A 27,500-nucleotide genomic window follows, 5' to 3' on the forward strand; every position below is an offset into this window, starting at 1 on the left:
GATGTCATGTGACCTGCTGCCTCAAGCTTCTGCAACCAAACTTTCCCACTGTGGTGGACTGCACCCTGATCTGAGGGACAAAATAAATCATGTTTTCCTTAGGTCACTTTTGTTAGGCATCTTGCCACAGTGATGAAGAAAGTCGCGAATAAACCTTGGCTCCAAAATAAACAACACACTGGAAAGCTAAGTGCAATTCACAAGGGCAGCAGAATCAAGACTTGAGGATAATAGGACTGGGAATATAGCTCAGTGGTAGAGTTCTTATCTAGCGTGTATGAGGCCCTGGAATCGATTCCAGTACTCTGCCAAATGGGTGTTATTTTTATGTCATGGGGAACACAATACCCAGCAGGAACAGCTCAGGGAGAAAAGATTTATCTTGGATCACAGTTTCCGAGGGTTCAGTCCATCGTGTTGGGTTGGGACAGTGTGGTAAAGCAGCACAGTTCACTACAGCAAGAACACTTAGTAGAGGATGCTCACATCACAGCAGACCAGAAAGCAAAGAGAGTGCGACAGGAACCACCGAGAGCCTCCTGTGATCTTCAAATCCCTCCCTTAGTGGCCCACTTCTGCCAGCCAGACCCACCTCCTAAAAGTCCCACAGCTTCTCAAGATATCAACATTAGTGAGGAATGAGCTCTCAGAGCATCAGCCTATGGGGGATGTTTCAAAAATATAATAGTAAGGTCAGGCCACTCCAGAAGTTGATTGGAATCTGATTAGTTTGGTTTTTGAAGACGAGTTTTAGACTAAACACTTATTTCAATTTTAGGATGTTAGCACTCAAAAAGAGAGCACATTTTTCATCTAATTCCAGACATTCTACATTGGAATTTCTAGGAACAAGATCTGTGAATGTACAGGAATCCTGGGTTCTATGGCTCCAAATGTTCTGTCTTGTCAAAAAGGACAGTATATCGTTCTATTGGTGGGGGAGTGGGCCACGAGAGTGAAGTGGCTGCATTGTGAATTCATGACAAGTATGATGAAGGCACAGCACTTGGTCTTAACAAATGAACTGACTCTGGTAGGGACAGGAAGAGCAAGGCAGGTGTGGGCTAATCAACAGCTATTCACACTGTGTGAATCAGCAGCTATACTGTGTAAACTAGCATCTATTCACACTGTGTACATCAGCAGCTATTCACACTGTGTAAACCAGCAGCTATTTACACTGTACATCAGCAGCTATTCACACTGTGTAAACCAGCAGCTATTCACACTGTGTACATCAGCAGCTATTCACACTGTGTGTATCAGCAGTTATTCACACTGTGTACATCAGCAGCTATTTACACTGTACATCTGCAGCTATTCACACTGTGTGAATCAGCAGCTATTCACACTGTGTACACCAGCAGCTATTCACATTGTGTACATCAGCAGCTATTCACACTGTACATCTGCAGCTATTCACACTGTGTAAACCAGCAGCTATTCACACTGTGTGTATCAGCAGCTATTCACACTGTGTGTATCAGCAGCTATTCACACTGTGTACATCAGCAGCTGTTCACACTGTGTACATCAGCAGCTATTCACACTGTGTACATCAGCAGCTATTCACACTGTGTACATCAACAGCTATTCACACTGTGTACATCAGCAGCTATTCACACTGTGTGTATCAGCAGCTATTCACACTGTGTACATCAGCAGCTGTTCACACTGTGTACATCAGCAGCTATTCACACTGTGTACATCAGCAGCTATTCACACTGTGTACATCAACAGCTATTCACACTGTGTACATCAGCAGCTATTCACACTGTGTGTATCAGCAGCTATTTACACTGTACATCAGCAGCTATTCACACTGTGTGTATCAGCAGCTATTCACACTGTGTGAATCAGCAGCTATTCACACTGTGTACATCAGCAGCTATTCACACTGTGTGTATCAACAGCTATTCACACTGTGTGAATCAGCAGCAATACTGTGTAAACTAGCATCTATTCACATTGTATACATCAGCAGCTATTCACACTGTGTAAACCAGCAGCTATTTACACTGTACATCTGCAGCTATTCACACTGTGTAAACCAGCAGCTATTCACACTGTGTGTATCAGCAGCTATTCACACTGTGTGTATCAGCAGCTATTCACACTGTGTGTATCAGCAGCTATTCACACTGTGTGTATCAGCAGCTATTCACACTGTGTGTATCAGCAGCTATTCACACTGTGTGTATCAGCAGCCATTCACACTGTGTGTATCAGCAGCCGTTCACACTGTGTACATCAGCAGCTGTTCACACTGTGTACATCAGCAGCTGTTCACACTGTGTACATCAGCAGCTATTCACACTGTGTGTATCAGCAGCTATTCACACTGTACATCTGCAGCTATTCACACTGTGTATATCAGCAGCTATTCACACTGTACATCTGCAGCTATTCACACTGTGTACATCAGCAGCTATTCACACTGTACATCAGCAGCTATTCACACTGTGTACATCAACAGCTATTCACACTGTACATCAGCAGCTATTCACACTGTGTGAATCAGCAGCCATTTTTACACTGTGTACATCAATAGCTATTCCCACCATGTAAATCAGCAGCTATTCACACTGTGTAAATCAGCAGCTATTTTGGGCAAATCAGCAGCTATTCACACTGAGTAGAAGGAAACCAAATCTGAGATTTCCCTTGAATACTAGCAACCTCCCCCTTCCACCTGTTGTAGGGTTTCACAGGTCGCTAAGCATTTCATCCATTATTGTTTCAGCTCTAACAATGAAGAGCTAGAACCAGATGCTGTTGTCCTACATCAGTGTCTTTTGTCTTTACAGATAAAAACAAAAGCACCCACACACCGAGGGGAAATCACATGACGAGATACGAAATTAAAAACAAATGAAAAAGGAAGGCACAGTGGCTATGTTTATGTAACAGGACCCCAGACCTTAGCACAATTGATGCCACGTTAGAGGCACAATTCTCACCTCAAAAGCTGGGAGGTAGGCCCCACACCTGCCAAAATGGGAACCAAGACCTAATCCATCAAATCCACCGCGGTCCATGGTTCCAGGATCCAGGAAAGCCCCTAAATATACTAACCTTGTTTTTTGGCTTCTGTAGTTCTGCTTCTTGCTAACTGTTCTTGCTAACTGAAGTGTGCCAACCGAGCTGTGGTTGGTGCATAAAAACTAAGGAGCTGTGAGGATCCTGGTTGTGTGACATCGGTAAGTTCCCCATATAGCTGCCAACCTGTAATAAAGACTTTCTTCCGGCTTTTATAGCATTCTCTGGTGGTGTCTCCCGAGTGCTGGGATTTAAGGCGTGAGCCACCACCACCGCTGCCTGGCTCCTGTAAAGAAATTTTTCTTCTCCCTCCCCCTCATCTTCTTTCCTTATCAAAGGACACACCCACCACCGTGGCTTCTTCTCCTTAAGTATATGGCTGTTTTACCTACTAACTCCTCATTCAGAGAGCTACCTCATTGTAATGAACTATGTTTGAAAACAGAATCATAACAACCTTCACAATACACTGATGATAGAAGAATATTATATTCAATTATTGCAGGGGTGAAAGAACGCAGCTGCTCAAGAACTGGGGACAACTATGAACACATCTGATAGATACAAGGATTTTGGAGCCAGAATAACAAACTAGCTGAATACGGCCTTGAGAAAATTGTGGACCAGTTCCGGTTCAGTTTTCTTATCTATAAAATGAGAATAATAGAGCTGGGTGTGAAGGTACACACCTTTAACCAAGCACTCCAGAGCCAGGCGGTGGTGGCGCACGCCTTTAATCCCAGCACTTGGGAGGCAGAGGCAGGATCTCTGTGAGTTCGAGACCAGCCTGGTCTACAAGAGCTAGTTCCAGGACAGGCTCCAAAACCACAGAGAAACCCTGTCTCAAAAAAAAAAACCAAAAAAAAAACCAAAAAAAAAAAAAAAAAAAAAAAAACAAGTTCTAGGCCAGACAGGGATACACTGTGAGATCCTGTCTTAAAAAAAAAAAAAAAGAAAGAAAGGAGGGAGGGAGAGAGGAAGGGAAGGGAGAGAGAGAGGGAGAAGAGAAAAAGAAAAGCAAGAAAAAAGAAAGCAAGAAGAGAGAGATGAGAGAGAGAGAGAGAGAGAGAGAGAGAGAGAGAGAGAGAGAGAGAGAGAGAATCTCATGAGGTGCAGGTCTGTAGGAGGCGGAGACAGGAAAGTCATCCTCAGATACTGAGTTAATACCAGACAAGACTGAGATACAAGAGATCCTGTCTATGCTTCATAGGTTGTAGTAAGAATTAAGTGAGGTTCATCTCAACGATCATCACTGACCAATGAAGGCTCTAACAATACCGGTTCCTCTTTGGTCCAGGAGAGCAAAGACTCAGCGGCTGGATCTTAAATTACAAGGACAACACTATTAGAAAGGAGTGTGTCAGGAAAATCTTTATTAATCAGTCTGGATGTCTGAGATGTCCACTGGAAATACCACTGACATTGAATGCCAAGCTTCACGGGCTGCTTTTACGCCGGACTGAACAACTCCCAGGCACCATACCTTACCCCGCCCTCAACGTCACACCTTCTCTAGTTCACCAGCCCGCCAATTGGCGGGCCTTCGGACCCAAACTACAAACCCCAGAAGGCCCCACACCAAATGTGTTATAAACCCCCGTTCATGACCGGCCTCTCTAGCCGTATTGGCTGCTGGGAAATGTAGTTCCACGGTGGCCGAGCCACTCATGGCCCGCGGTCCGCCCCAACATGGGTGAACGGGCGGCGTTTTGAGTTCCTCTAACAGTCTAGTTAGAAGCGTAAACAGTCTATGTAGGGCTTTGGAGACGCTCCTGGGTGAGGGCTGTTCTGCAAAGGTGCCTCGCTTTCCGGGCCTCGCTAGGTAAGAAAGCGGGCTGGGAAGGAGGAAGCAGCCTTTGGAGGCGGACGAGACCAAATGCGGCTAGAGGAGGGAGCTTGGGAAGGATCCAAGTTAGAGGCAAAGTGGGGCGGGACGTCCGCTCCAAGCAGGGCTCGGGAGGTGCCTCAGAAAGGAAGTGAAGCCCAGGTCCCCACAAAGAGGGATGTCTACGTTGTGGGGTGGGGGTGCATTTGTGGTTTGTGGCTTATTAATGCGACCTCTCATACCTCTGGGGTGGTCAGTCAACATACCAGACCTTGGCAGTTAGGTAGATCACCCTAGCACAAGACAGAAAGTTTTAACTGCTTGTTTTAGGGGTGCTTTGTTTAAAGGGAGTATTAACAGAGAAGACAATCTTAAGCCCTCTAAAGTTTAGAGTCTAGACCCTCCTTTGACGACTCACAGTGCTACTGGAGTATTTCCTGTGCTTATAAACTTTATAAGGCTGTACCCGGCAGAGAATTGGGTGTTCTGGCCCCTGCTTCTAAAATACTGTAGAACTGGTCCAGCCAAGAGGGTAAATTAAATCACAGTACAAAATAAAATAAAATGTATAGGATGATCCTACTTTGTAAGGAATAGCTGTATTTTCCAAGTATGTGGCGAGAAAACTTCAAAACGCAGGGCGGAGGTGGTGCATGCCTTTAATCTCAGCACTCGGGAGGCAGAGGCGGGTGGATCTCTGTGAGTTCGAGGCCAGCCTGGTCTACAAGAGCAAGTTCTGGGACAGGCTTCAAAGCTACAGTGAAATCCTGCCTTGAAAAACAAACAAAAAAAAAAAAACCTTTAAAAAGGTGTCCTGAGTTAACATGGTAACATGTAGCAGGTGAGATGATAGTTGAACTCCACCCTTTACGGCTTCGTATTTGGTACAGTAACCACTACCCCCTTCTCCCCCACTTCTCCCCTTGTTTTTCCAAAAGTCACTTTGCCGGTACATTTTGGAAATCAGGCTGGAAGGTCTGGCTTGTGTTGGGCCCTGCAGGTTGCCATGCAGACGTGTGTTGAGGATCGGAAACAAGGGGACAGTTGAGTGTGCTCGTTCCTTTTCCCTCCTCCAGGCTGGAAACAAGCTGCTTGAGCAAGTGGCACGCCATGGTATGTCTACTCCATTGTCCTTTCTCGTTTAAAATGAAGTCTTTGTGCCTTCTAATGAAGCTAGGCTTCCCAGTAAAACTTCCTTGGGCTCTGCTAACTCACTTTGGCTAGGGAATGGGAGGGAGAAAAATACTCCAGCTGAAATACAATCAGTTTTGGATTCACTGTTTGCTTTTTCATCAGTATTATTATTTTAACATATGCTACTTACTGTGCGTGTGTGTGTGCACATGCCCACACACTTTCATTTTAATTATAAAAGAAAACTCAGTTTGTCCTTTAGTTTTTTCTAATACTAATATGTTCCCCGGGACAAAAGCTTGTCAGATCAAAGAGGAGCATGGTGAACACAGTATTTACATCAGTCTTTCCACCTTTCACAGCTTTTGCCAGCTGCTCAATTAAAAGGTGACATTCCTGCGTAAGCCTATTCGTGTTAAAATGTCCTTGCTACTTACTGAGGAGCAGAAGAGAAAGATTGAAGAGAATCGACAAAAGGCCCTGGCCCGCCGAGCTGAGAAGTTATCAGAACAGCCTCAAGGCACAGCTTCAGGTTCCACTGTTTCCGGCCCTTTGGGGAATCTTCCAGCGGGGCCTTCTAAGCCAGTGGGCCATGGTGTCCTTTTCAAGCAACAGAATCTCAGTAATTCATTTCCTGCTGATCAGAGAACTCACAGTTCCAACCATGTTCAGCCCAGCACACCAGAGCCGGCGAAGGGGCTATGGAAGATCCAGGGAGAGAGGCCTGCAGTGTGCGCAAACCCTGCCCCAGGTCCTCCAAACATCTCTGACCAGCAGCCTTCGGGTTATAAACCATATCAGGGTAATCCCCAGGCTTCTCATAAGGTCAAGTCGACATCCATTGCTACCACAACCCAGGAGCCTTTAGCTAAAGCACAGAGCTCCCAGGACACAGTAGCTTCCTCCTCTGGACTGTTTCCCAAGGATCCCGAGTTAGAGGCCAAGACCGTGAAGCCCTCCACCTCTGGACAGAGTGGTTCGGACACCTATTATGCCTTAGGGGGAACAGAAGGGAGACCCCTCAAAAACCTACAAACCTCGCCCCAGAAAGTAAGCTGTCTTCAGGGAACGTGCATAAGGATGGGGGATCGTTTTCAGGTGAAGATTGGCTACAACAAAGAGCTCATTGCTCTGTTCAAGTCTCTGCCCAGCAGACACTATGGTAACGAGGCTTTTTCTCTTTCCTATTTTTGGACTCTGTTCTAACAGTTTCTCATAAATATTAAGAGGGCACATTGGCACATTACATTTTTCTATTTTAGCCAGTGTTTCCCTTTGTGATAGACATTGTCTCACGCAGCCGTCAAATTCAGCTAGCGCAGGGTCGTAGAGAGAGCTTAATTTGCTAAGGAGGCTGTTCCTCTGCCAGGTGTAGCGTATGTAGTATAGCATTGAAGCCTAAAAACAATAGTTTGAAATCCATAGATTTTTTTTTTCTTTCAGTTTTTTTTTTTTGTTTGTTTGTTTTTTGTTTTGTTCTTCAAGACAGGGTTTCTCTGTGGCTTAGGAGTTTGTCCCGGAACTAGCTCTTGTAGACCAGGCTGGCCTCAAACTCACTGAGATCCGCCTGCCCCTGCCTCCCAAGGGCTGGGATTAAAGGCGTGCGCCACCACCGCCTGGCTTCCTCTCAATTTTTAAAGTGAGGGACTAGCTCGGTAAAGTTGAGTTACACCTGAGGGGAGAGTTAGGGTGTGGCTAGCTCTGCTACTCCCCAGAGCCACTGCTTCTACCATTGCCCAAACACACAAACACACGGCAGTTCAGAGGGTTTGGGTTCCAGTCCTGACTGCCTCAGCCCACTTAGTTCCTTGTGTTCCCTGGGCCTGAGGTTCCGTCTACACGAAGCAGAATTACCTGTATTTGTTATTTGTCTCATATAGAGATTTTTAAGTCTGTGAGAGCTTGCCCATCAACAACTTTGAGTTTGGCCTCTATCTGTTCAGGAGATAAACTCTTACAGAATGTCCGAGTACAAATGGAAGCAAAAAGTGCTGAGCCTTCTGTTTATTTCAGATCCTGTTACGAAGACATGGGACTTCACCATGGCCGACTACAGAGCCCTGAGTAAGTGGGACATTAGCAAAGGCTAGCACCTGATGGTTCTGTGCACTGGGCTCTTCTCAGCCCGTGGCTACACCCAATGATGGTTCTGTGCACTGGGCTCTTCTCAGCCCGCAGCTGCATCTGATGGTTCTGTGCACTGGGCTCTTCTCAGCCCGCAGCTGCATCTGATGGTTCTGTGCACTGGGCTCTTCTCAGCCCGCAGCTGCACCTGATGGTTCTGTGCACTGGGCTCTTCTCAGCCCGTGGCTACACCCAATGATGGTTCTGTGCACTGGGCTCTTCTCAGCCCGCAGCTGCATCTGATGGTTCTGTGCACTGGGCTCTTCTCAGCCCGCAGCTGCACCTGATGGTTCTGTGCACTGGGCTCTTCTCAGCCCGCAGCTGCATGGTGTCTCTTATCTCTCCTTCCACCCACTTTACAAACGGGGAAATGATGTCTCTAGTGAGCAACTAATGCAGGGACACACAGCTAATTAGTTATGCAACTAGAATTCAAACCGGAGTGCCTGTTCCCCTTGGGCTGTGCCAGCTCCAGCAGTGACAGGCAGTTGTGTCAGGCCTTGTTCCTAAGGAGAAGATTGTTTAACCTCTGACACTGGTTAGCGAACCCCAAAATTCAGGAGCTCAGGCAGGTCCATCCTGTGGTGTCCAGTCACTGCCAGCCCTGGGTGTCCCTCTGTCTTCTGTGTATGTTTTATATCAATATTTCTGTCCTCTTGTGGAATATTTAGCCGGGCAAAGATGTGTTCCATTTGGTTATGTTGCAGAGCATTACTGTAGCTATGCGTCGGAGTGTTACATTTGTTTCTGCTGCCCTTCTTATTGGTGTAAAGGTGTGCTACATTTGTTCCTGCTGCAGTTGTTTAACTATGTAAAGATGTGTTGCTTTTCACCTTGCCTGCCTAAGGGACTTGAACTGCCAGTCGCTGGGCAGCCAGGTGGGGCTGGCAGGCATAGAGAAAATAGAAGAGACTGAGAGAGAAGGAGGGAGGAAAAGAGGGAGATGCCCAGGGTCAGAAGCCAGGCATCTACCAGTCAGCCAGACATGGAGGAAGCAGGAAAGTAAAATACACAGGATGGAAGAAAGGTAAAAAAGCACCGAGATAAACCGCAGATAAAGAGAAACAGATTAAAGCAAGAGCTAAGATGACTCTGAGCGTTCATAACTGGTGATGGGGAGCTGGTTGGTGACCCAAAAGAAAGCCCGGTACATGTCCCCTTGTCCTGCTGCCTCTTTCAAAGAAATTCCTGTGTCTCTTGTTTCCCATTCTCCCCTGGTTCTCAGCAGCCGTGTCCACACCCACTCCTCTCTGCCCTTCAGGAGCTGAGGATCAATGCTCAGATTACTTCTCTGAGGATCTGGTATATAAAGAGAATTCTTTGAGTTCACCAGGACATTTTCTGGGTAGTGATGGGCCAATTTCTGTGGAATTTTCTCTTCTTTCCTTGGTCTCTTCTTTGTAAAACATGACTAGGTAATGTCCTGCTCTTTGCTAGGGCTGCTGTGGACTGGACCTTCACAGAAACGTGTTTGCTCAGTTCTGAGGAAAGGAGTCTGAGGTAAAGGTATAGGCAGGCTTGCTCATCCTTCCTGACTTTCTCCTTGACTTTTTGTTTGGTATGATTACTTTTAATACTGCTCCACCTATTTTTTTTTAAGAGTATTAGGCACAAAAGTCTCCTTGTGGCTTTTTAGATAAAGTTGACTGAAGTGTGTGAACCCTCTGGATACCCTGAAGTCCCTTGCAGTGGCTTTGGATTTGTAAATTGTATTTCTGTTTTTAAGTTTCACATAGGCTTATCACTTTAGTGTCTTTCTATACTTTTTATTTCAGATTATGTGTGTGTGTGTGTGTGTGTGTGTGTGTGTGTGTATATATATATATATATATATAGTTTGTGTATTTGTTTTTTCAAGACATTGTTTCTCTGTGTAGCCTTTGTTGGCCTGGAACTCACTCTGCAGACCAGGCTGGCCTCGAAGTCCTAGAGATTCACCTGTTTCGGCCTCCTGGGTGCTGGGATTCAAGGTGTGCACCAACACCCCCAGCTTTTTTTCCTTTTTTAAGTACTGAGGATTAAACTCAAAGCCGTGCGCATAGTAAGCAACTACTCAACCACATCCTTGGCCCAGTTATTCTTTTTACGCTTACCGATCTAAATGTGTCTATGGATACTTCATCCTGTGCCCCGCCCCCTTTTCTTTTCCTATAGTGTTGGGGATGGAATCCAGGACCTCAGCTGAGCTTGGTCAGCACTTCAGTATTGAGCTGTATCCCTAGCCTGGATCTTGCTTTTTTAACACTGCCCACACTCAGCACACAGCACATTAATGTCCAGAGAAGGGTAATTGACCCCCAGTCTCTGGATTCACCACTCTGGACGCACCCACCACTGATACTTGGGTTCTGTACATTTCCCACTGTTTCTGTCATTAAGTGAAACAGCGTTACATTTGTGGATCATCTGTACCCTGCCTTTCTCATAAACGTTTTCACTTTGATGAAAGCTAGCAGTTCTGGGTGATGAGTGTATGGCTGTCATCATTATAATGGACCACTGTGAGCCTCAAAATATTTTGTACTATTGAACATAGTAAATTTTTTACTTTGTCTTTTCCAAAACTTCATACTGACAGGAAAAAATGATTGCTTGCATAATGTTTTGTTGTATGAATATGACAGAGTTACCTAAGTCATTTTCTTGCTGTTTAATTTGCTTCCTGTTTCCTGGTTTTGCATCTGTAAGGAAGACTTGTGTGCACAAGTTTATGTTTATATTTTCAGTTCCCGGAAGTAGAATCTCTTAAAACTCATGCCTATTTCACTAATTTTCCCAAAAGTTTTTTCTCAAGTAGTAATATAAATGTCTCTCTGTGTGTGTTTTTTTGTTTGTTTGTTTTATCTTGCAATGGTTTTTCCTTCCTTTGGTTGTTGGTAAAGTTGAACACTTCTGTTCTCGAGCCCCTCTCCCTTCTGTTTCTAGTGGGCTGCTTCTCCCTTTCCTTTTGTCCTCTTCCTACTTTTTAAGTTTTCTGCAAATGTCTTGTCTTAGCTAATTTGCCTTTTAAGTCAGTGTCGGTTTTTTCTTTCTTTCTTTTCTTCTTTCTTTCTTTCGAGACCACAAAGCACATCAGCGATCTGTAGTAAACTAATGTGGAAAGTCGTGTGTCTGTGGCCTGTCGGTCCTGTTTCTCATCTTGTTCTCTAAGCAGTTGGTAGAGTCGTGCTGCCTAGGGTGCCAGGGCGCTCTGTGGTGTGTTAGCTCCAGCAGATCCTCCAGCCTACAGAGATTACTGACAGCGTCTGCCATCATCACAAGCTACACCCATTTTTAATTCAGGATTTTAAGAAACAGAATTGCCTGCCCAGCCCTATCCTGCCCTCTGTCTTGCCCTTCTGAGTGTCCTGGGTAGGGTGATAGTCATCCAGTGTCATCCTCCTAATCACTTTGGTTGTTTGCTCCTCTTCACAGTGAAAGCGGCCGAGCGACTCTCCACGGTCTCCCTCCAGCCGTTGGAAGGGGTTGATGACAGTGGCAGGGGACAGACCAGCCTTCCCTCAGCTCCGTCCCTTGCCTTTGTCTCAGGGAAGTGCATACTCGTCTCCCGCACCCGCTTTGAGGTTGACATTGGCTATTCAGAGGAACTGATCGCACTGTTTAAACAGATGGATTCCAGGAATTACGGCAAGTGATTGACCTCTGCGAGATCCGCAGATCTGTCTTTGCCTGTTCACACTGACCTTCCTGATAGAGAGATAGCTGTTTCTGCAGGGCAGTGACCCCTCAGTTGTCAGAGAGGGAACTCGTAATGGCACCCACTTTATCTCTAAGTTTCCCAAAGAGAACATCCTACTGTTTTCTTAATTGCCTGGTCAGTGTTGTCTTGACCAATGTAAAGTGCATTGCTGCTTTGACTTTAAACCCGTTTGTTTCTATTTTAGCCTTAGCAGAACAGAAAAACAGCAGCTGCCCTACAAAGAAATGCCTTCCTGTACCCTAAGACAGTGGTGTCAAATTTAGGCATGCATGGAAACACGCCTAATAGGAGTTAGCGCTTTAGCTATGGATGGGGGTGGATGTGTTTCTAATAAGTTCCCTGGTGGTGGCTATGGTACCCACCTCAGGACCACCACGTCCATCATGAGAGCTTGCTGGAAGTTCATGAAGTTGGAAAGTGAACAAGTGAACATGTGCATCTTTCTCTCTTCTCATTGCAGATGTCAAGACCAGGAAGTGGAGCTTTCTTCTGGAGGAGCACAATAAACTCAGTAAGAAAAGCCACCTCTCTGCTTTTCATCACGGTCTTAACCTTTAGTAGAAGCCTTAGCTCTAAATCACTCAGAAGGGAGGTTTCTCCTCCCTGCTGCCATAGCCGTGGTACCTTCATAAGCTTGAGGGCAGAGTAGCTGGCGAAAGACGGACTTGGCCTGCCAGTCCCAGCAGCTTTGTGAAAACCGTTTGGACGCAGGGCTCTTGATCCGTAAGGGCAAGGTGGTACTGTTGAGATTCCCAGGGCCTGGAAGCTGTCCTGCCATCATAGACAGCTGAAGGGAAGGATACAGACTTGGGAACTCAGGGGAGTGCTGGGATGGAAGTGACTTTAGACAACCTCAGTTTACCTCCAGAACTGCATGACCAGAAGAAGGTAGGAGAGTGTTGTGGTTTGTGGCTGCATCTGGGCTTGCATCTGTCAGATGTGGAAGTCTGGACCTGATGTGAAGATTTGAACAGGACTTAAAGACTGACCAAGGGCGGGAATGAGCGCACACATGACCACAAAAGGGAGCTGCCTGGTTCCCTTATCATTGGATCCTTCTTGTGTTCTTTCTTGTATTCTTGTGTTCTTCTCGGACGAACCTAAACCCTAATGTGCCAGGGAAAGGTGGTTGTGGTCATAGCCTGTTCTGGAACACTAGTGTCTTAACTTAATGCAGTAGTGAGTTTTCACAGTTGTTTCCCCCTTCCTGGTGCCCTGTGGACTTACTGGACCTCCCAGAGGGTGGGAGGAGCTGTGTGTGGGTACCAGTCATAGCAGTGAGCTGGCCAGCCTCGGGAGTGTAGAGCCATTAGCTACCTGTTCCTCAGGCAAGGGCTTTGAGGAAGAGGGTGAAGCTGGGTTGCTTTCTGTGTTCCACATCTCCTGACTTACTGTGTTCCGTCAGGTGTCAGGTGGATGGCTCACTGTTCTGTGTCCCACTTGCCCCCTTAGTAAGAAAGGGCATCTCTTGGCTGGAGATCATAGAGGATTTGCCTTGCATACCTAAGGCCTGTGTGGTAGCATGTGCCTGTTATCCCAATACTCAGGAGGTGAAAGCAGGGGGAAGCAGAAGTTCAAGGTCATCCTTGGCTACCTAGCAAGTTGAGGCTAGCCTGGGCTACATGAGACCCTATCTGAAAAAATTTTTTCTTGTTTTTTAAAATTCATATCTGTCTCACTGGCAGACAAATGCAAAGGAATAAATAAATACAAAAGAAAAATGCTTTGTTCCTTGAGGAAGGCCTTCCTGTAAACGGCAGGGTCAAGTTGAATAGGAGGTGGTATTTTAGTATCCATAAAATCTGGCTGACGCAGTAAAATGGCCAGTGTGGATCTGAAGTTCTCTGGCAGCTGTTCGGAGCTTTTGACTCAAAGGAAACTGTTGGCTTAACCTGAATTTTTGATGAGAGACAGGAATTAGTTCTTTCCTGTCGCTTCATTGTCTTCCTTGACCAAGAAAGACAAATATATGAACAATAAAATTCTCTGCCTATTATGGGCTGACACCGCAGGATTCATGGCTTTCACAGGTGATGCAGAGCTGGGAAACTATCAGCCTTCCACAGTGCTTCCTAAGATTTTGTAGACCACCTTAGAATATCTGGTAGACTCAGTCAGTTCTTCTTCCAGAAGATGCACATAATGGCACCTCTCAAGTTTGTGTTAGACATTAGTAATTGTCTAGGCCCTGAGTTGGCAATTTTTACATGCTCTTTCCTGGTTACATTATCCCAGTAAGGAAGCCTTCACTTGCCTTACTGGGGACATTTGGGAGTCACTGTAAATCAGGGGTGGCAGAAACAAGATTTAAACTCCTACTGCATTTGTAACCTGACTCAATAGGCACTTGTAACGCCAGCTCTGAGCACTGAGGCCAGAGTGGGCACTTTGAAAAGAGCCTGGTTCTCACCCTGGCTCGGTTTCCATTGGTGCTGCAGACCTGGGGAACTTGCACCGTACTTCTCACCTGGAGATCCCCTTCCTCATGTGTGTGAAGTCGGATTGTTGATGCCAGGCTAGTAGAACACGTGCTTGAGATGCTAATTAAGAAATGGCAGTGAGGCCTGAGTGTGTCATCAAGGACATGGCGAGAGTCATTTCCCCTAGGACAGTGACTCCGAGGTTTCTCTTCTTTCCAAGTGACTGGACGCCTTCTGCCCGCAGTGAAATTGGCATGAGGCCTTTTGTTTTCCCTGGCTGTCACAGTCCAGAAGGGTTCTCCATGATCTTGTCTTGTCAGCTGCTGTTTGGAAACACTAGCATCTCAGCTGTGTGGCTAGCGCATCCTGCCAAAGAGCTTTTTGTAGAAATGACTTCTGTATGACTCATGAAGCCAGACAGCACATGCCTGTCATTCACCAGCACCGAGAAGGGACAATAGGCAGCGCCGACGAGGAAGGATGGCGTTCTCAGAAGTGCCCCGTGAGCTGAACTAGCAATACGGGGCTTTGGAAACAGAGCTGTGGGGAGACAGTGGCGTAGGGTTCTTCCCCTCTGAATGGATGGAAAAAATGGGGTGCTTACAGAGGCCTTTGCCACCAGCAGTTCTGTAGCTCCTGGCTGGCTTTCCCAGGTGTTTGGGTTCTAAAGAATGCTGGAATTATGGTGAAAACAGCTTCTGCCAAGTACACTGAGTGCTCAATCTCCTGAAGTTTGTATAAATTAGCATATTCAGATTTAATTTAAGAGATAAGAAGATTTCTACATCAGTATAGAACAGCCTACTTTATTTTTTTAGCATTCATTTTTTATTGATTTTTATTGAGCTCTACATTTTTTCTCTGCTCTTCTCCCTGACTCTCCCCTCCCTTTCAACCCTCTCCCAAGGTCCCCATGCTCCCAATTTACTCAGGAGATCTTGTCCTTTTCTACTTCCCATGTAGATTAGATCCATGTATGTCTCTCTTAGAGTCCTCATTGTTGTCTAGGTTCTCTGGGATTGTGATCTGTAGGCTGGTTTTCTTTGCTTTATGTTTAAAAACCACTCATGAGTGAGTACATATGATAATTGTCTTTCTGGATCTGGGTTACCTCACTCAAAATGATGTTTTCTAGTTTCATCCATTTGCCTGCAAAATTCAAGATATTGTAAATTTTTTATGCTATGTAGTACTCCATTGCGTAAATGTACCACATTTTCCTTATCCATTCTTCAGTCGAGGGCATTTAGGTTGTTTCCAGGTTCTGGGAACAGCCTACTTTATATTAAAACCATCAGCCTTACCTAATTTCTATTGTTAATTCTGTTTATGGAAACTTTCTAGAAACAGCTGTTGTGTGTGTGCGCGTGTGCGTGCCGTGTCGTGTGTGGAAATCAGAAGGAAACCTCTGGAGCCCCCACTTTCTGTCTTTTTATTCAAGGTCTCTTTGTTGCTTTTCTGCTGCATACATAAAAGTAGCTGGTCCAGGAACTCCTGGGGAACCTCCTGTGTGCACCTGTCATCTCTCTGGAGGAACCTGGGATTGCAGACTCATGTTCTGGATCTGGCTTTTACGTGGGTTCTGTGGTGTGGGGTTTTATGTGGATGCCATTGTCCATGCTGGGTGCCATTCTGTAACATGAGGACCCGCTTGTTGGGGTTTCTGTCCTGCCCGGTTCCCACAGTCGTTAGGTCCCAAAGAATCACACAATAGGTCTACATAAGTTATAAAACTGATTGGCAGATTAGCTCAGACTTTGTATTAGCTCTTATAACTTATATTAACCCATTATTCTTATCTATGTTAGCCATATGGCTCAGCACCTTTTTTAGTGGGACAGGTCACATCCTGCTTCTTTGGTGTCTGGACAGGACTGGGGGAAGGGCTTCCCTCTTTCCAGAATACTCCTGTTCTCATTGTCCCACCTCTACTTCCTGTCTGGTTTTTCTGCCTATACTTCCTTCCTGGCTACCAGCCAATCAGCATTTATTTAAAACATGATTGACAGACTACAGACAATTCTCCCACACCAGTTCTTGGTATCCAAACTCTGGTTCTCACGTTTGCATAGCAAGTTCTTTTACTAACTGAGCCTCCTCCTTCTTCTCTCCCCCACCACACACATATTCCCAGTGACAGACACTGTAGCTGCTTCACTATAGAGATGACAATATAAAGCCTTAAGAGGAGATAGTTATTTTCATATGAAACAAGATTAAAAGTCCGTGTTTTTCTCAGTTTGTGGCCTGTGCGTGGACTCTGCTTTTTGGTAGTTTGTTAGTAGTACTACTGTCTACTAGTCTAATTGGGAACCCCTAATGACTTCTCTCTGAAGAGCACAGTGTTTCTTCTGCCTGTTGACAGAAGGTGACTTAAGGGCTCTCTTCCCCCAAATGCTGAAGTCATCAGAACAAAAACAAGACTAGAACCATTCTATGGAGGACTTGCTTTTTTAGGATCTTTCTGGGGTGATTTTGAATGGCTATTATATATATTATTAATTATATATTATATATTAATAGGTATGAGCCTTTATGTATTTAAATGGAACTATAAAGAAAGAAAATTAAAGACCAGCCTGGGCTACAAGAGCTAGTTCCAGGACAGGCTCCAAAGCCACAGAGAAACCCTGTCTCTAAAAAACAAAACAAAAAAAAAAGAAAGAAAGAAAATTAATTACTTTAGGTTGAAAAAAACCCACAAACATCAGACGGTGCTTTTTATTATTGTATAGTCAGCCAAAGCGCTTTTGCATTACTGAATCCCCTCTCATCTGTAGGTATTAAGGACTAGAGAAAGAGGACACTGGCCGTTGTCTGGTCCAGTGCTCAGCTAGCAGCATGGTCTGCAGTGAGCCCTCTTGAGAAAACAACATGTAGCAGAAGGCCTCTTGCTGAATTCTGTGTGCAAAGCCCTTTCTCTTTTTCCAGGTCTTTCGGACTTGGGCATTCTGGCTCACATACCTCTGCTTTATCTTTCCAGTTACAAAGTCACGTGATCTCCAGCAAGTTAAGCTGGAGCCTCTACCCAAGACAGTGACCCTGGCATTTGCATCTCAGCTGGAGAAGACATCTCTCAAAGCCAAAGCAGATATACCTGAAGCTGACCTTTCTGGAGTGGATGCCAAGCTTGTGTCTAATCTCATGCCCTTTCAGAGAGAGGGCGTTAGGTAGATTCCTGGTCTTCCTCTTGTTCTCTTGCTTGAATTCCATCACTTAGCACAGGTGGGGTTCAAATGCTTCTTTTATGAATACATACACGTATTCATTGCATCCATGTCTGGAAGCATCTAGATTAAATATTCAACATTAAGTATTAAACAGCCAGGTGTGTTATTTCCAAAGCTTATTGTTACCATTGATTCCCAGTTCCATGAGTCAACCAGGGCTTTGGATTGCAGGTGTAGAGAAACCTGGTTCTCACCAGCGGAAGGCAAGAGATTTCTCCCCAGAATTCTCTGCTTCAGCTTGCTCCCTGCTCAGCCAGGTGTTCTTTGCAGGCTCTTGTGGCTGGTGTTCCACAGCTGGGCAGCACAGACTAGTGTTGTTTCTGTGCTGCAGAGAGAGAGGAAGGCTGCTTCCTATGGCAGCTGAGAAGATGAGGAAGTTTCCAGATAGGATACCTACTGGCCCATGTGCTGCTGGGCTTTGGTGTGCTGGTCTCTGGTCCCCAGAGAGCTGCTCGGTTTTTGCATCTTGGGAATCTTACCAGAAGGCCAGGGGCAGCTGAAGAGTCTTATAGTGCCCACAGGTTACTGTGTAAGAAGGAAAGAAAAGACCTGTTCCGAAGCTCACTACTCGGTTTCTGAGCCAGCAATCAGTTTTTACAAATAAGATGAAAGAGGACTGGAGTTTGGAGCAGGGGACCAGATGTCTGATGCGCAGAATCTTGGTAGTTTCTCAGTGATTCATCCTCAACACGGACAAGTCATTTCACTGTCTCTGCTCTCGTTACTTCCTCCCTTCTGTGGGATGATGGTTGTAGCAGAACCAGTTCCTCAGTGTTTAGGACGGTGCCAGGGCTTTCTTCCTGTTTCTCCCGATGGTGGGTCAGGTACTACTTACTCTGATGTCACGGCCACAGTTGGAGGCACAGCTACCGAGTGGCAGAATTGAGATTCCAGTTGAGGCCCGTCTGGCTCTCCCTCATCTCCATGCTCTCAGCAAGGCCCAGTGCACTCAGGTGCTTCAAGGTGCCTGGAAGCTGCCAGCCTGTGGAAAAGCCCTTCGCGGAAGCCGAGCTCTCGGCCTCTCCCTCTCTGTCCCTTTGCCCGTAGCTTTAGTTCCTGCCGGCCCCACTCAGCTCCTGAGCATATAGAATGGGCTTTGATCCTCAGAATGCCGTATTTCTAACTCCGCTCATTTCTTTCTGTCCTTCCTGGGCATGTTTCTCAAGGGAGAGCAAACCCCTGGAGTGGGTGTTGCGTCATGGCCTCTCACGTTCCCCTGTGCTCCTGTGCTTGGCTCGGACGGAGTTTTCTCTCTGTGGCTTCACTCTTGACTCCGTAGCCTGTCGTCTTCTACAGCACCCTCCAGTGTACTTGCTGTTCTGCAGTTCTCTATCTGGTTCCCTCTTTTCCTCTTACTCTGTCTAAGTGGCTCCTGCCCTGTCCTTTCTGCAGAAGAATCTGGCTGAGAGTGGAGCCCATTCCTGTCAGTGCTGCGGCCTGCATAGAGGCCCCCTCGGCTCTGTGTGGTAGCGGGGTAATTAAGAGGGACAGAATGGTCCCATGGACTGTGATACTCACCTTACCCTGTCTCTCTGCCTGCAGCTTTGCCATATCCAAAAGAGGCCGCCTGCTGCTTGCTGATGACATGGGCCTGGGGAAGACCATCCAAGCCATCTGTATAGCAGCCTTTTACCGGAAGGAATGGCCACTCCTGGTGGTCGTGCCTTCCTCTGTGCGCTTCACCTGGGAGCAGGTTAGATTTCTTTGCATTGGAATCCCTGGGAAGGGTTTCCTTAGGGCTAGAACATCAAAATTACAGTGTAGAGGTGAGGCCTGGGATCTTTCAAGGTCTAGATGTGGGTCAAAGAGCAGCAGAAAGATGAGTCGGTCCCTGAGAACAGGGAGTCATATTATCCCCAAAGGGATGAAAGCCAAGCAGTTGCTAGCTCAGGGACCTATTGCCAGTCCCTCAGCAGATACTGTACCTCTGTGCCCTTGTAAGTAAAACCTTTCTGCACTGCACCCAATTTCTGGAATGTTCTTACTGCCGTTGTCTCTCCCAATCCTGTGACACAGCATTCAGCAATCCACTTTACAAATTAGGTTTCAAGGAGGTCAAGAGCTGTGTACTTCCTGACATCCCTGGTTTTGCTTGCTGTAGGGTGGAGTGCATAGTACGTTTATGTTCCCAGATGACCTAACGTGGAGGCCTGATGTAAACATTGAATAATTTTTTTTTAATTTTACCAAATTCAGTGAAGAAAGGCCCAGCTCATTTCCCAGGCTTGATGGCTTTGTGCTGCTGATGTGGGGCGTCAGTTTCTTCACAGGTTGACGTCTCCCTGAGGCACCGGGTCAGAGCGCAGAGGACACACCTCAGCCTGCCGCTCGTGAGGTCTGGTCCTGCCACTACCTGTAGGGAGCTGTCTTTATATATCTGAGTGTGTTAGATTTCCCTCCAAAAGTCCAGAAGGAGTCAGGGAGCTGCTTATAAGCAGGACCAATACTAGAGAACTCATGTCGGCATAGTAGGCCCAGGCAAGGCCAGGGGCACCTACATGCTCAGGCTCCAATATGGAGACACCCAGGGGCCCATTTCTCCAGTGATGGACTGTGGAGGACACCAGGTAGCTTTGAAAGAAACTGACATCAATGTTTCCATAGTCCTAAGTAAGCACAGTTGGCCTTTAGTGTACGGGGCTCTTGTAGGTCCTTCAATAAAATTCTTCCCTAGCAGGAATTGTTGTGCTTAGCAGCTAGAGATCAGAGAAGAAACAATAGGCACATGAGGTGCCTGCTCACAGGAAAGAGTCCTGTCAGGAAACGGTGAACTAGAGGCAGAGAGAGATGACAGGGTTTGGCAGATGCGGGAGGATGTGGTGACGACTATATCTTCAGGGAATGTTCAACTCGCTCCCCACAAAAAATGCTGTTGATGCGTTGGCTGGGATCATCACTTTGTTTCGCTGTCCCCTGTCATCTGCAGGCCTTTCTTCGGTGGCTACCATCTCTGAGTCCAGAGAACATCAACGTGGTGGTGACTGGGAAGGGCTGCCTAACAGCGGGCTTGGTCAACATTGTTAGTTTTGATCTTCTTAGCAAGTTGGAAAAGCAACTAAAAACGCCCTTCAAAGTCGTCATTATTGTAAGTGACTTGGCAGAGTCCTGAAGTACTTTGTCTCTTCAGACACTCTGAAGGGAACTTGACCTCATTGGTCCTCTTTGGGTTTTGGGTAGAGGGGGCAGTAGAAAACACTGCCTTTCTCGTCTAGGGATGACCTGTTCTTTCCTGAAGCGGCTCTTATGCCTGACTAGGAGAAGCGTTTTAAACAGGTGGAACAAGTCTTTTAGAGTCTCTAGTCCATCCCTCCTGCACTGGGAGGCCAGGTATGGAGACCAGCATGTGTGCAGCAGGGCATTCTGGGTCCCAAGGACTGCAGCCTTGTCAGCAAGGGTGACAGCCTGCATTGGTACCACCTTGTGAATGTCGTGCCTCAGACATACAGCTCAGCAGTCAATAACTGTCTTCCACCTGGTGTGAAGACACGTCCCTGTCCCTGCGGAAAGAAAAGCAGGTTTTACTTGAGTTGTTTTTAAAGACGTCGTCAGCTGCTTCCAAGTTTGACAGTGCCGCTTTCAGCAACTGGCTTTCCTCTCCATTCTCTATGCATGTCATGCGCACCTGGGCAAACTCTGCCCAGCCAGCTGTCGTCAGTAGAATATGTGGACATGGTTTCCAGATACAAACATGGCTGGAACTCAGAGCAGGAAAGGAGAAGACATGGCTGCAGACCCCCAGGGATATTCAGTGACCACCCTATGTTCTCAGTGTGTGCAAACAGGAACACATATTTTATCAAAGCTATTTGGGTAATGAGTCTTTGGGGGAGCCTTGTTGGCCTTTGCACGAATTCAAATGTGTCTTTGAAAGGATGGAAGCCATCTGTGGAGATGACATATTAAAGGAAATGTTCCAGGGAGGCTCTAGGGTGTAGGGACAGTGATGCCTGTCTTTCCTGACTGTGACCTTGAATTAGGTGTCTCACATAGAACCACTACTCTCCCCTGGGTCCGCAAGCACTGCCTTTAACTCACCCGAGCTGACAGTACCGGCACATCCATCCTTTTCCCTTGGTTGCAGAGCTAGTGTGTTGAAGAATCATTGACTGAAGATTTTGTGGCCTGTGGCTTCAGAATTCATTTGTTTCTGTTCCTGGCTCATTACTCAACCAGCCTCAAGATTCTGGGCAAACTGCTTGCCACCAATGTTGGTTTGTCATCAGAGGAAGGAAATAGCTTGCCACTCTTGCTTTCCTGTAGCAGGGGACGGTGTGGCGTCTCAGATGCACACTCCGTAGACAAGGCTGATCTCGAGCCACTGTTTGTGCTTGTTCTGGCAGTGATACTTTTACCCAGGGTCACAAGGGCTAATTCCCTTTCATGCCTGACCCATTTTCTGCAACTTCTCTCTATAAATGGCTTTCTCATGACTTTCATGAGGACTTACCATGAATCATGATCATGAATATAGTACCCCAGGCATCTGGACATTTGAGGAGTCTCACACTGTCCACTGTGCTTTTGAGGCCTTTTTGTTTATCATAGCATATGATATATTTGTCTATTGTACCATATCACGGAGTGATTTGGGGGCAATGTAATAGATTCTTTCAGGGACAGAGGTAGGATCACTGCTAGCCCCTGGTACAGGGAATACTCACTGGGTGGCAGGACTGCTTTGCAGACTGCCCCTGCATTAGCTTACTTCAGATGCAGCAATCTGATATTCCAGGAACTAGCATTAGCCATTTTGTGGGTAGAGAAACTAGGTAGCATAGCTTAGAGCCACTTGGCAAGCAACTGGAATATGCCAATCTAACAGCTCCGTCCTGGGTAATAACTGTCCACAACAGCTATGTCTTTAGGAAATATGGCAAATTTTGTGCTTGCTTATATACAGAGGGTATCACTATAAATCTATCAAATGCTGTACTTTAACACAGTCCCCAGAGGACAGGAATCCATCAGTTCCCACAGTGCTTTGCACGCATGGCTGTGGTGATGTAACTGACCTGCTGCCAGGGCATCTGCCATCCTTGCTGCTCCGCAAAGCATGAGGGCAGGTTCCAGACCCAGAGCTTGACACCGGTTCAGAACAAGTAGTGGGTCTCCAGCACATCCGACTGATGCCATGCTGATGTGTTTCCACGAGGTAGCAAGCCACCTGTCAGGGTTTCAGGGTTTTGCCCACTAACTAGTGGGAGGTCGGGACAAGTATTCGCCAGCTCCCTTTCTAGGTGGAAAACTGCCCTAGGGAGAGACAGGAATTTATCCAGAGCATAATAAAGAAGCTGCCCCAAGCCCGGTTCCTCCTCTAGCCTACTGCTCCATCTCCCTGAATAGCAGCAAGTTGAATACAAAGCCAGACTCCAGCTCAGGTGGCTGTCTGTGTATCAAGGACTGCCCGTTTACTCCTGTGGCTCTTTCTTTCAGGATGAATCACACTTCCTCAAAAACATTAAGACTGCCCGCTGCCGAGCAGCTGTGCCTATCCTAAAGGTAAGTGTGGCTCCAAGAGACTTAGGGGCTTGATACATTTGTTCAGGCATGCAGAGCTTCCTGGAAAGACAGATGGTGGTCCAGGCTGATGAGCTAGGGGAGGGCCTCAGTGCTGGCATTGGGCATCTCTTCTTGGATTATGAGCTAGTTTACATCCTGCCAAGAACCCAGTCCACATGGAGTCCCATCGAGGGTCACAGGCTCAGATGAGAAGAGACTCTGAGTCGTCCTTTGGCTTCCTGCCAGCCTAAGAAGACCTCTAAGAGTATGTCATTAAACCACTCAGGAGAAACTGATCACTTGTAGTGGCAAAGCTGCCAAGGTGTGATGTGTTATCCTAATGCAGAACCAGGCCAGGACTGTGGGCATCACAGAGACTCTCCAGCAAAGCTGAGGATTACCCGCCTCACACCGTCTGAGGCCTGTGGTTAACTAGAAGGTCTACTGTGTACATTTTTTTCTCCTGCATGTTCTCAGGTCTACACCTGCCCCTGAGCACATGGCTTGTTGTGTTCTGGCTTCAGGACAGGCAGAAGTGGGCATGGGCACAGGGTCAGGGAGGGCAGCAGTGGGCATGGGCACAGGGTCAGGGTGGGCAGCAGTGGGCGTGGGCACAGGGTCAGGGTGGGCAGCAGTGGGCATGGGCACAGGGTCAGGGTGGGCAGCAGTGGGCGTGGGCACAGGGTCAGGGCGGGCAGCAGTGGGCATGGGCACAGGGTCAGGGTGGGCAGCAGTGGGCGTGGGCACAGGGTCAGGGTGGGCAGCAGTGGATATGTAGCTCAGGGTCAGGGTGGGCAGCAGTGGGCATGGGCACAGGGTCAGGGCGGGCAGCAGTGGGCATGGGCACAGGGTCAGGGTGGGCAGCAGTGGGCATGGGCACAGGGTCAGGGTGGGCAGCAGTGGGCATGGGCACAGGGTCAGGGTGGGCAGCAGTGGGCATGGGCACAGGGTCAGGGCGGGCAGCAGTGGGCATGGGCACAGGGTTAGGTCTTGCTCTATACACAATCTGATGCAGTTCTACGCCCGTCTTTGTTCTGTATCCTGGACCGCACTCCTCGGGTGTGTGACATCATGCCGAGTTGTGATAATTGCCTAAATGAGATGCCCGCTTAAAATCCAAGGGTTTTGTTTTTTGCTTTAAAAAAAAATGATTAAGCTTACAAAAAGTACACTATAGTAAAACAAACAACTTGTCTTTTCCTCCCATCAGTGGATCCCTAGTCTTTGCTGTCCCTCAAAGATAGCCATAGCTGTCAGAGTCAATGGTTTGCTGCTGTAAGAGCCTCATGCTAAGTGTGTTTTCTTGTGTCCTACAGAGTATCCTACAGCTCTTGTTTAGTCATTGTTTCTTTTTTCTTCCTTTTTGGAACAGGGCATTGTATAGCCCAGGACGGTCTTGAATTCATCTTTCTGCCTCTGCCTCTCTATTGCAGAGGTGTGTGCCACGATACCTAGCTGCTCCAACCTATCTAGCGTTGGAGTTGACCTGCCTGGGGAGATGTGCGAGCAGGCATTAGACATTCCTCCTGAAAGGCTGGGATTGGGTGGACTGAAGAGGCACACTAGCAGCCTGAAATCTCTGTGGGTTTATTGTATGCAGCTGGAGGAGGAGAGTGGTTAGCCCGTCTCTGTAGGAAGGCTCCGTGGAGGAACATTCTCAGGTTGCAGTCATCTGGAGGAGGCAGCTAGGGTTAATAGCTTCCGAATACACTGATTTTAGCTAAAGGCCAATCCTCTTAGCAGCAGTGCTTAGACAAGGGGATGGCTTTGTCATTTCCCCAACCTAAACCAGGGAAGGCTTTGCCATTCCCATGGGTTTGGCACTGGGGTCCTTGACGTTCACTCAGGACTTCATCCGTTCCCCACGCCTAGTTTTATATCAACCTCTGCTTTATATCTGTTATCTTCCCCTGGATTGTGTGCCCTGAAAATCATTGCATGCCATCCTAAATGGCTACCTCATTCTTACGTACAGCATTCTGTTTATAAACCTGCCACAATGTGTATCCTTTGTTCTCTTTGGATTTGTCCCCAAACTGAAGCTTTCATGCCCAGCACTGCAGTGACCTTCTTTTCCCAGGATACAGAGGCTGCATGGGCGAGAGGGGCTTCCTTACCTTACAGAGGCACAGGGGAGAGAAGGCGTCCAGTGGTAGATCTCTTTTCGCCCCATATGACAAGGAAGGGGTCCCTGTGTCCAGCCATTCTTATTTCCTCAAGTTCGTTACAGAATCAAGCTTCAGAGGGAATTATTGGAGTCTAATGTTTGGGAAGAAATAGACTGTTCTTCCAAGAAAAAACTAATCTACCACAGTACTTAATTTTAGTATGTATGCTGTCTTAATAATATTTATAATACACAAGCCTTAACACTCAGAAGGGTACATTATATAACAAATATACTATGTGTTGTATATTCACTATAGCATTAAAGCTCAGAATGGTATATTGTTCTACAACCATGGAGGAAAGAGGATTCCTCATAAATACACGAGACACAATTCTCAAGATGCTCGTCTGCCTTCTCAACCACTGCCATTGAAGGTTTCTGGCTATGATTTCCTGCACAGTTTGATGCAGACTCATTAAAGTAACAATGGCATCTTGAATGATGTCTGTAGAAGACTGTGAGTTTAGCCTATTTAAAGGAAAGTGGTAAAAGACAAAAAACTAAAGTAGAAACAGAGAGTTTCACTAGGAGACATCTGCCCATCTGGAATGTGCTCCCAATGCTCGTGTTTGCCTGGAGATGGAGCCTGGGCTAAACCAGCTTCCAGACCAGGCAGCAGGTTCCCCCGGGAAGAGTCAATAGTCAATTCTCTCATACATTTCCCAGACTGAAGTGATAGGAGAAGGACTAAGGAGGGGAATGTAGGTGCTGAAAAGCAGAGAGTGCACTGCAGAAAAGGAAATGGCTGACTTTGAGAAGCAACCAGAGCGGCATCTCATCAGCTAAGGAATGATGCAACCTGCTTCCTGTTCTGACCCAAAACTGTCAGTCATCCACGAGGCCTTTGATCTGTGCCCACCTGAAAATAGCTGCCATGCTTGGTCTATCTCTGAGAAAACCACGTGCAGGAAAATAAAGATGTATAAAATGATATAAATCAATGCTAAATTTAACTCTGTGTAGTCAACTCCCCTGGCCAAGGAAAGACAGCGAGATGACGTAAAGAACTCTGCCTGGGGTTGGGAAGGTAACGCAGCTGACGAGCAGACACTGAGGGCAGCTGGCTGTTTAGGACGGTTCCTCGGAGCTGAGCATCACAAGCCCTGCAGGATACTCACACGCAGAGCAAGCGTGGACACCTGAGTTTGAATCTGCAGCACTGGGTTTTGAGCAAAGTCAGGTGAACCCTCAGCTCGTTGGCCTGACGGCTCAGCCAGATGGATAAGACCCTGTGTCAGAAAGGAAGGAAACAGTGAGTAGAAAAGACACATGGCATGACATTGGCCTCCGTGTACACGTCACCCGTGTGCACCTCCATATCAGTGCACATACCACATGAATATGTGCATACAATATATACAGAAGCATTTCCCATTATCAGCTAGTTGTAAGCTAGGTTCTTAGCCTGTGGGTGGCAACCCCTTTAGGCGGGGGAGCAGGAAAGTGATCCTTTCACGGGGATCACACATCAGGTTGTCTGCATTTCAGATACTTACATTATGATTCATATAGCAGAAAAATTACAGTTATGAAGTAGCAACAAAATAATTTTATGGTTGGGCATCACCACAGCACGAGAAACTGTATTAAAGGGTCACAGCTTTAGGAAGGTTGAGAACCACTGAGCTAGGGGCTTCTATACAGGCTGTCTCTGTCATTTACTCTTGATACTAGCAGGGTCATTATGATAAATTTAACTTGATATCAGAAGTCTGTTCTGCAGAGAATTCAGGCCTATTGGTCTCCCTGCTTTGTTCCAGCTCTGGACCCCTCATGTTTACTTCATGTTCCCTTCGACACTAACACTAGCTTTCCTCTGAATTTTTCTCAGTATGTAGTATACATTGATTACCTATTTTGTGCCACAGAAAGTAGGAACAGCCCAGTTCCTACTTTCTCGGGCAACAGAAATTACAAAGTGTGTGTGTGTGTGTGTGTGTGTGTGTGCGCGTGTGTGTGCGTGTGTGTGTGATTTATTAGAGTGGTTTACAGACTGTTGTCTAGCTATTCCAACATTGGTTGTCTGTAAACCAATGGAAGTTCCAGGAATCCAGTAGTGAGAGCAAGCTTCCTTTTTCCACGTCTTGTACAGGCTGCCAGCAGAAGGTGTGGCCCAGATTAAAGGTGGATCTTCCTGCCTTTTGAATTAGAAGTGGGTTTTCTCCTATCAAATGATTTGATTAAGATAAAAGTTTCTCACAGGTGTGCCTAACCATTTGGGCTTTAGGTAATTCCAGATGTAGTCACATTGACAACCAAGAATAGCCGTCACAATCTCAAGAGTTTTGCAGTCAAGCGAGGGCCACAGTAAAGAGAGTTCAGGAAGTGTCAGTGCTGTGACAACAGCTAGGAGGGACTG

General features: G+C 46.7%; 1 protein-coding gene across 1 annotated transcript in view; it reads left to right on the forward strand.

Annotated features, from left to right (window-relative positions):
* Positions 1-4,682: 4,682 nt before the first annotated feature.
* The window catches only part of Smarcal1 (SNF2 related chromatin remodeling annealing helicase 1), a 48,958-nt gene continuing 26,140 nt past the window's right edge, over positions 4,683-27,500 (forward strand). The window contains exons 1-10 of the mRNA XM_075951617.1: positions 4,683-4,861; positions 5,803-5,977; positions 6,361-7,160; positions 8,012-8,062; positions 11,537-11,749; positions 12,283-12,333; positions 17,226-17,412; positions 19,015-19,165; positions 20,399-20,557; positions 22,906-22,971. Coding sequence (XP_075807732.1) covers positions 6,419-7,160; positions 8,012-8,062; positions 11,537-11,749; positions 12,283-12,333; positions 17,226-17,412; positions 19,015-19,165; positions 20,399-20,557; positions 22,906-22,971 — 1,620 coding nt within the window. The 5' untranslated portion in view covers positions 4,683-4,861; positions 5,803-5,977; positions 6,361-6,418. The remainder of the gene's footprint in view (positions 4,862-5,802; positions 5,978-6,360; positions 7,161-8,011; positions 8,063-11,536; positions 11,750-12,282; positions 12,334-17,225; positions 17,413-19,014; positions 19,166-20,398; positions 20,558-22,905; positions 22,972-27,500) is intronic.

Source organism: Microtus pennsylvanicus, chromosome 17 (assembly GCF_037038515.1).
Source record: "Microtus pennsylvanicus isolate mMicPen1 chromosome 17, mMicPen1.hap1, whole genome shotgun sequence".
Taxonomy (NCBI): Eukaryota; Metazoa; Chordata; class Mammalia; order Rodentia; family Cricetidae; genus Microtus; species Microtus pennsylvanicus.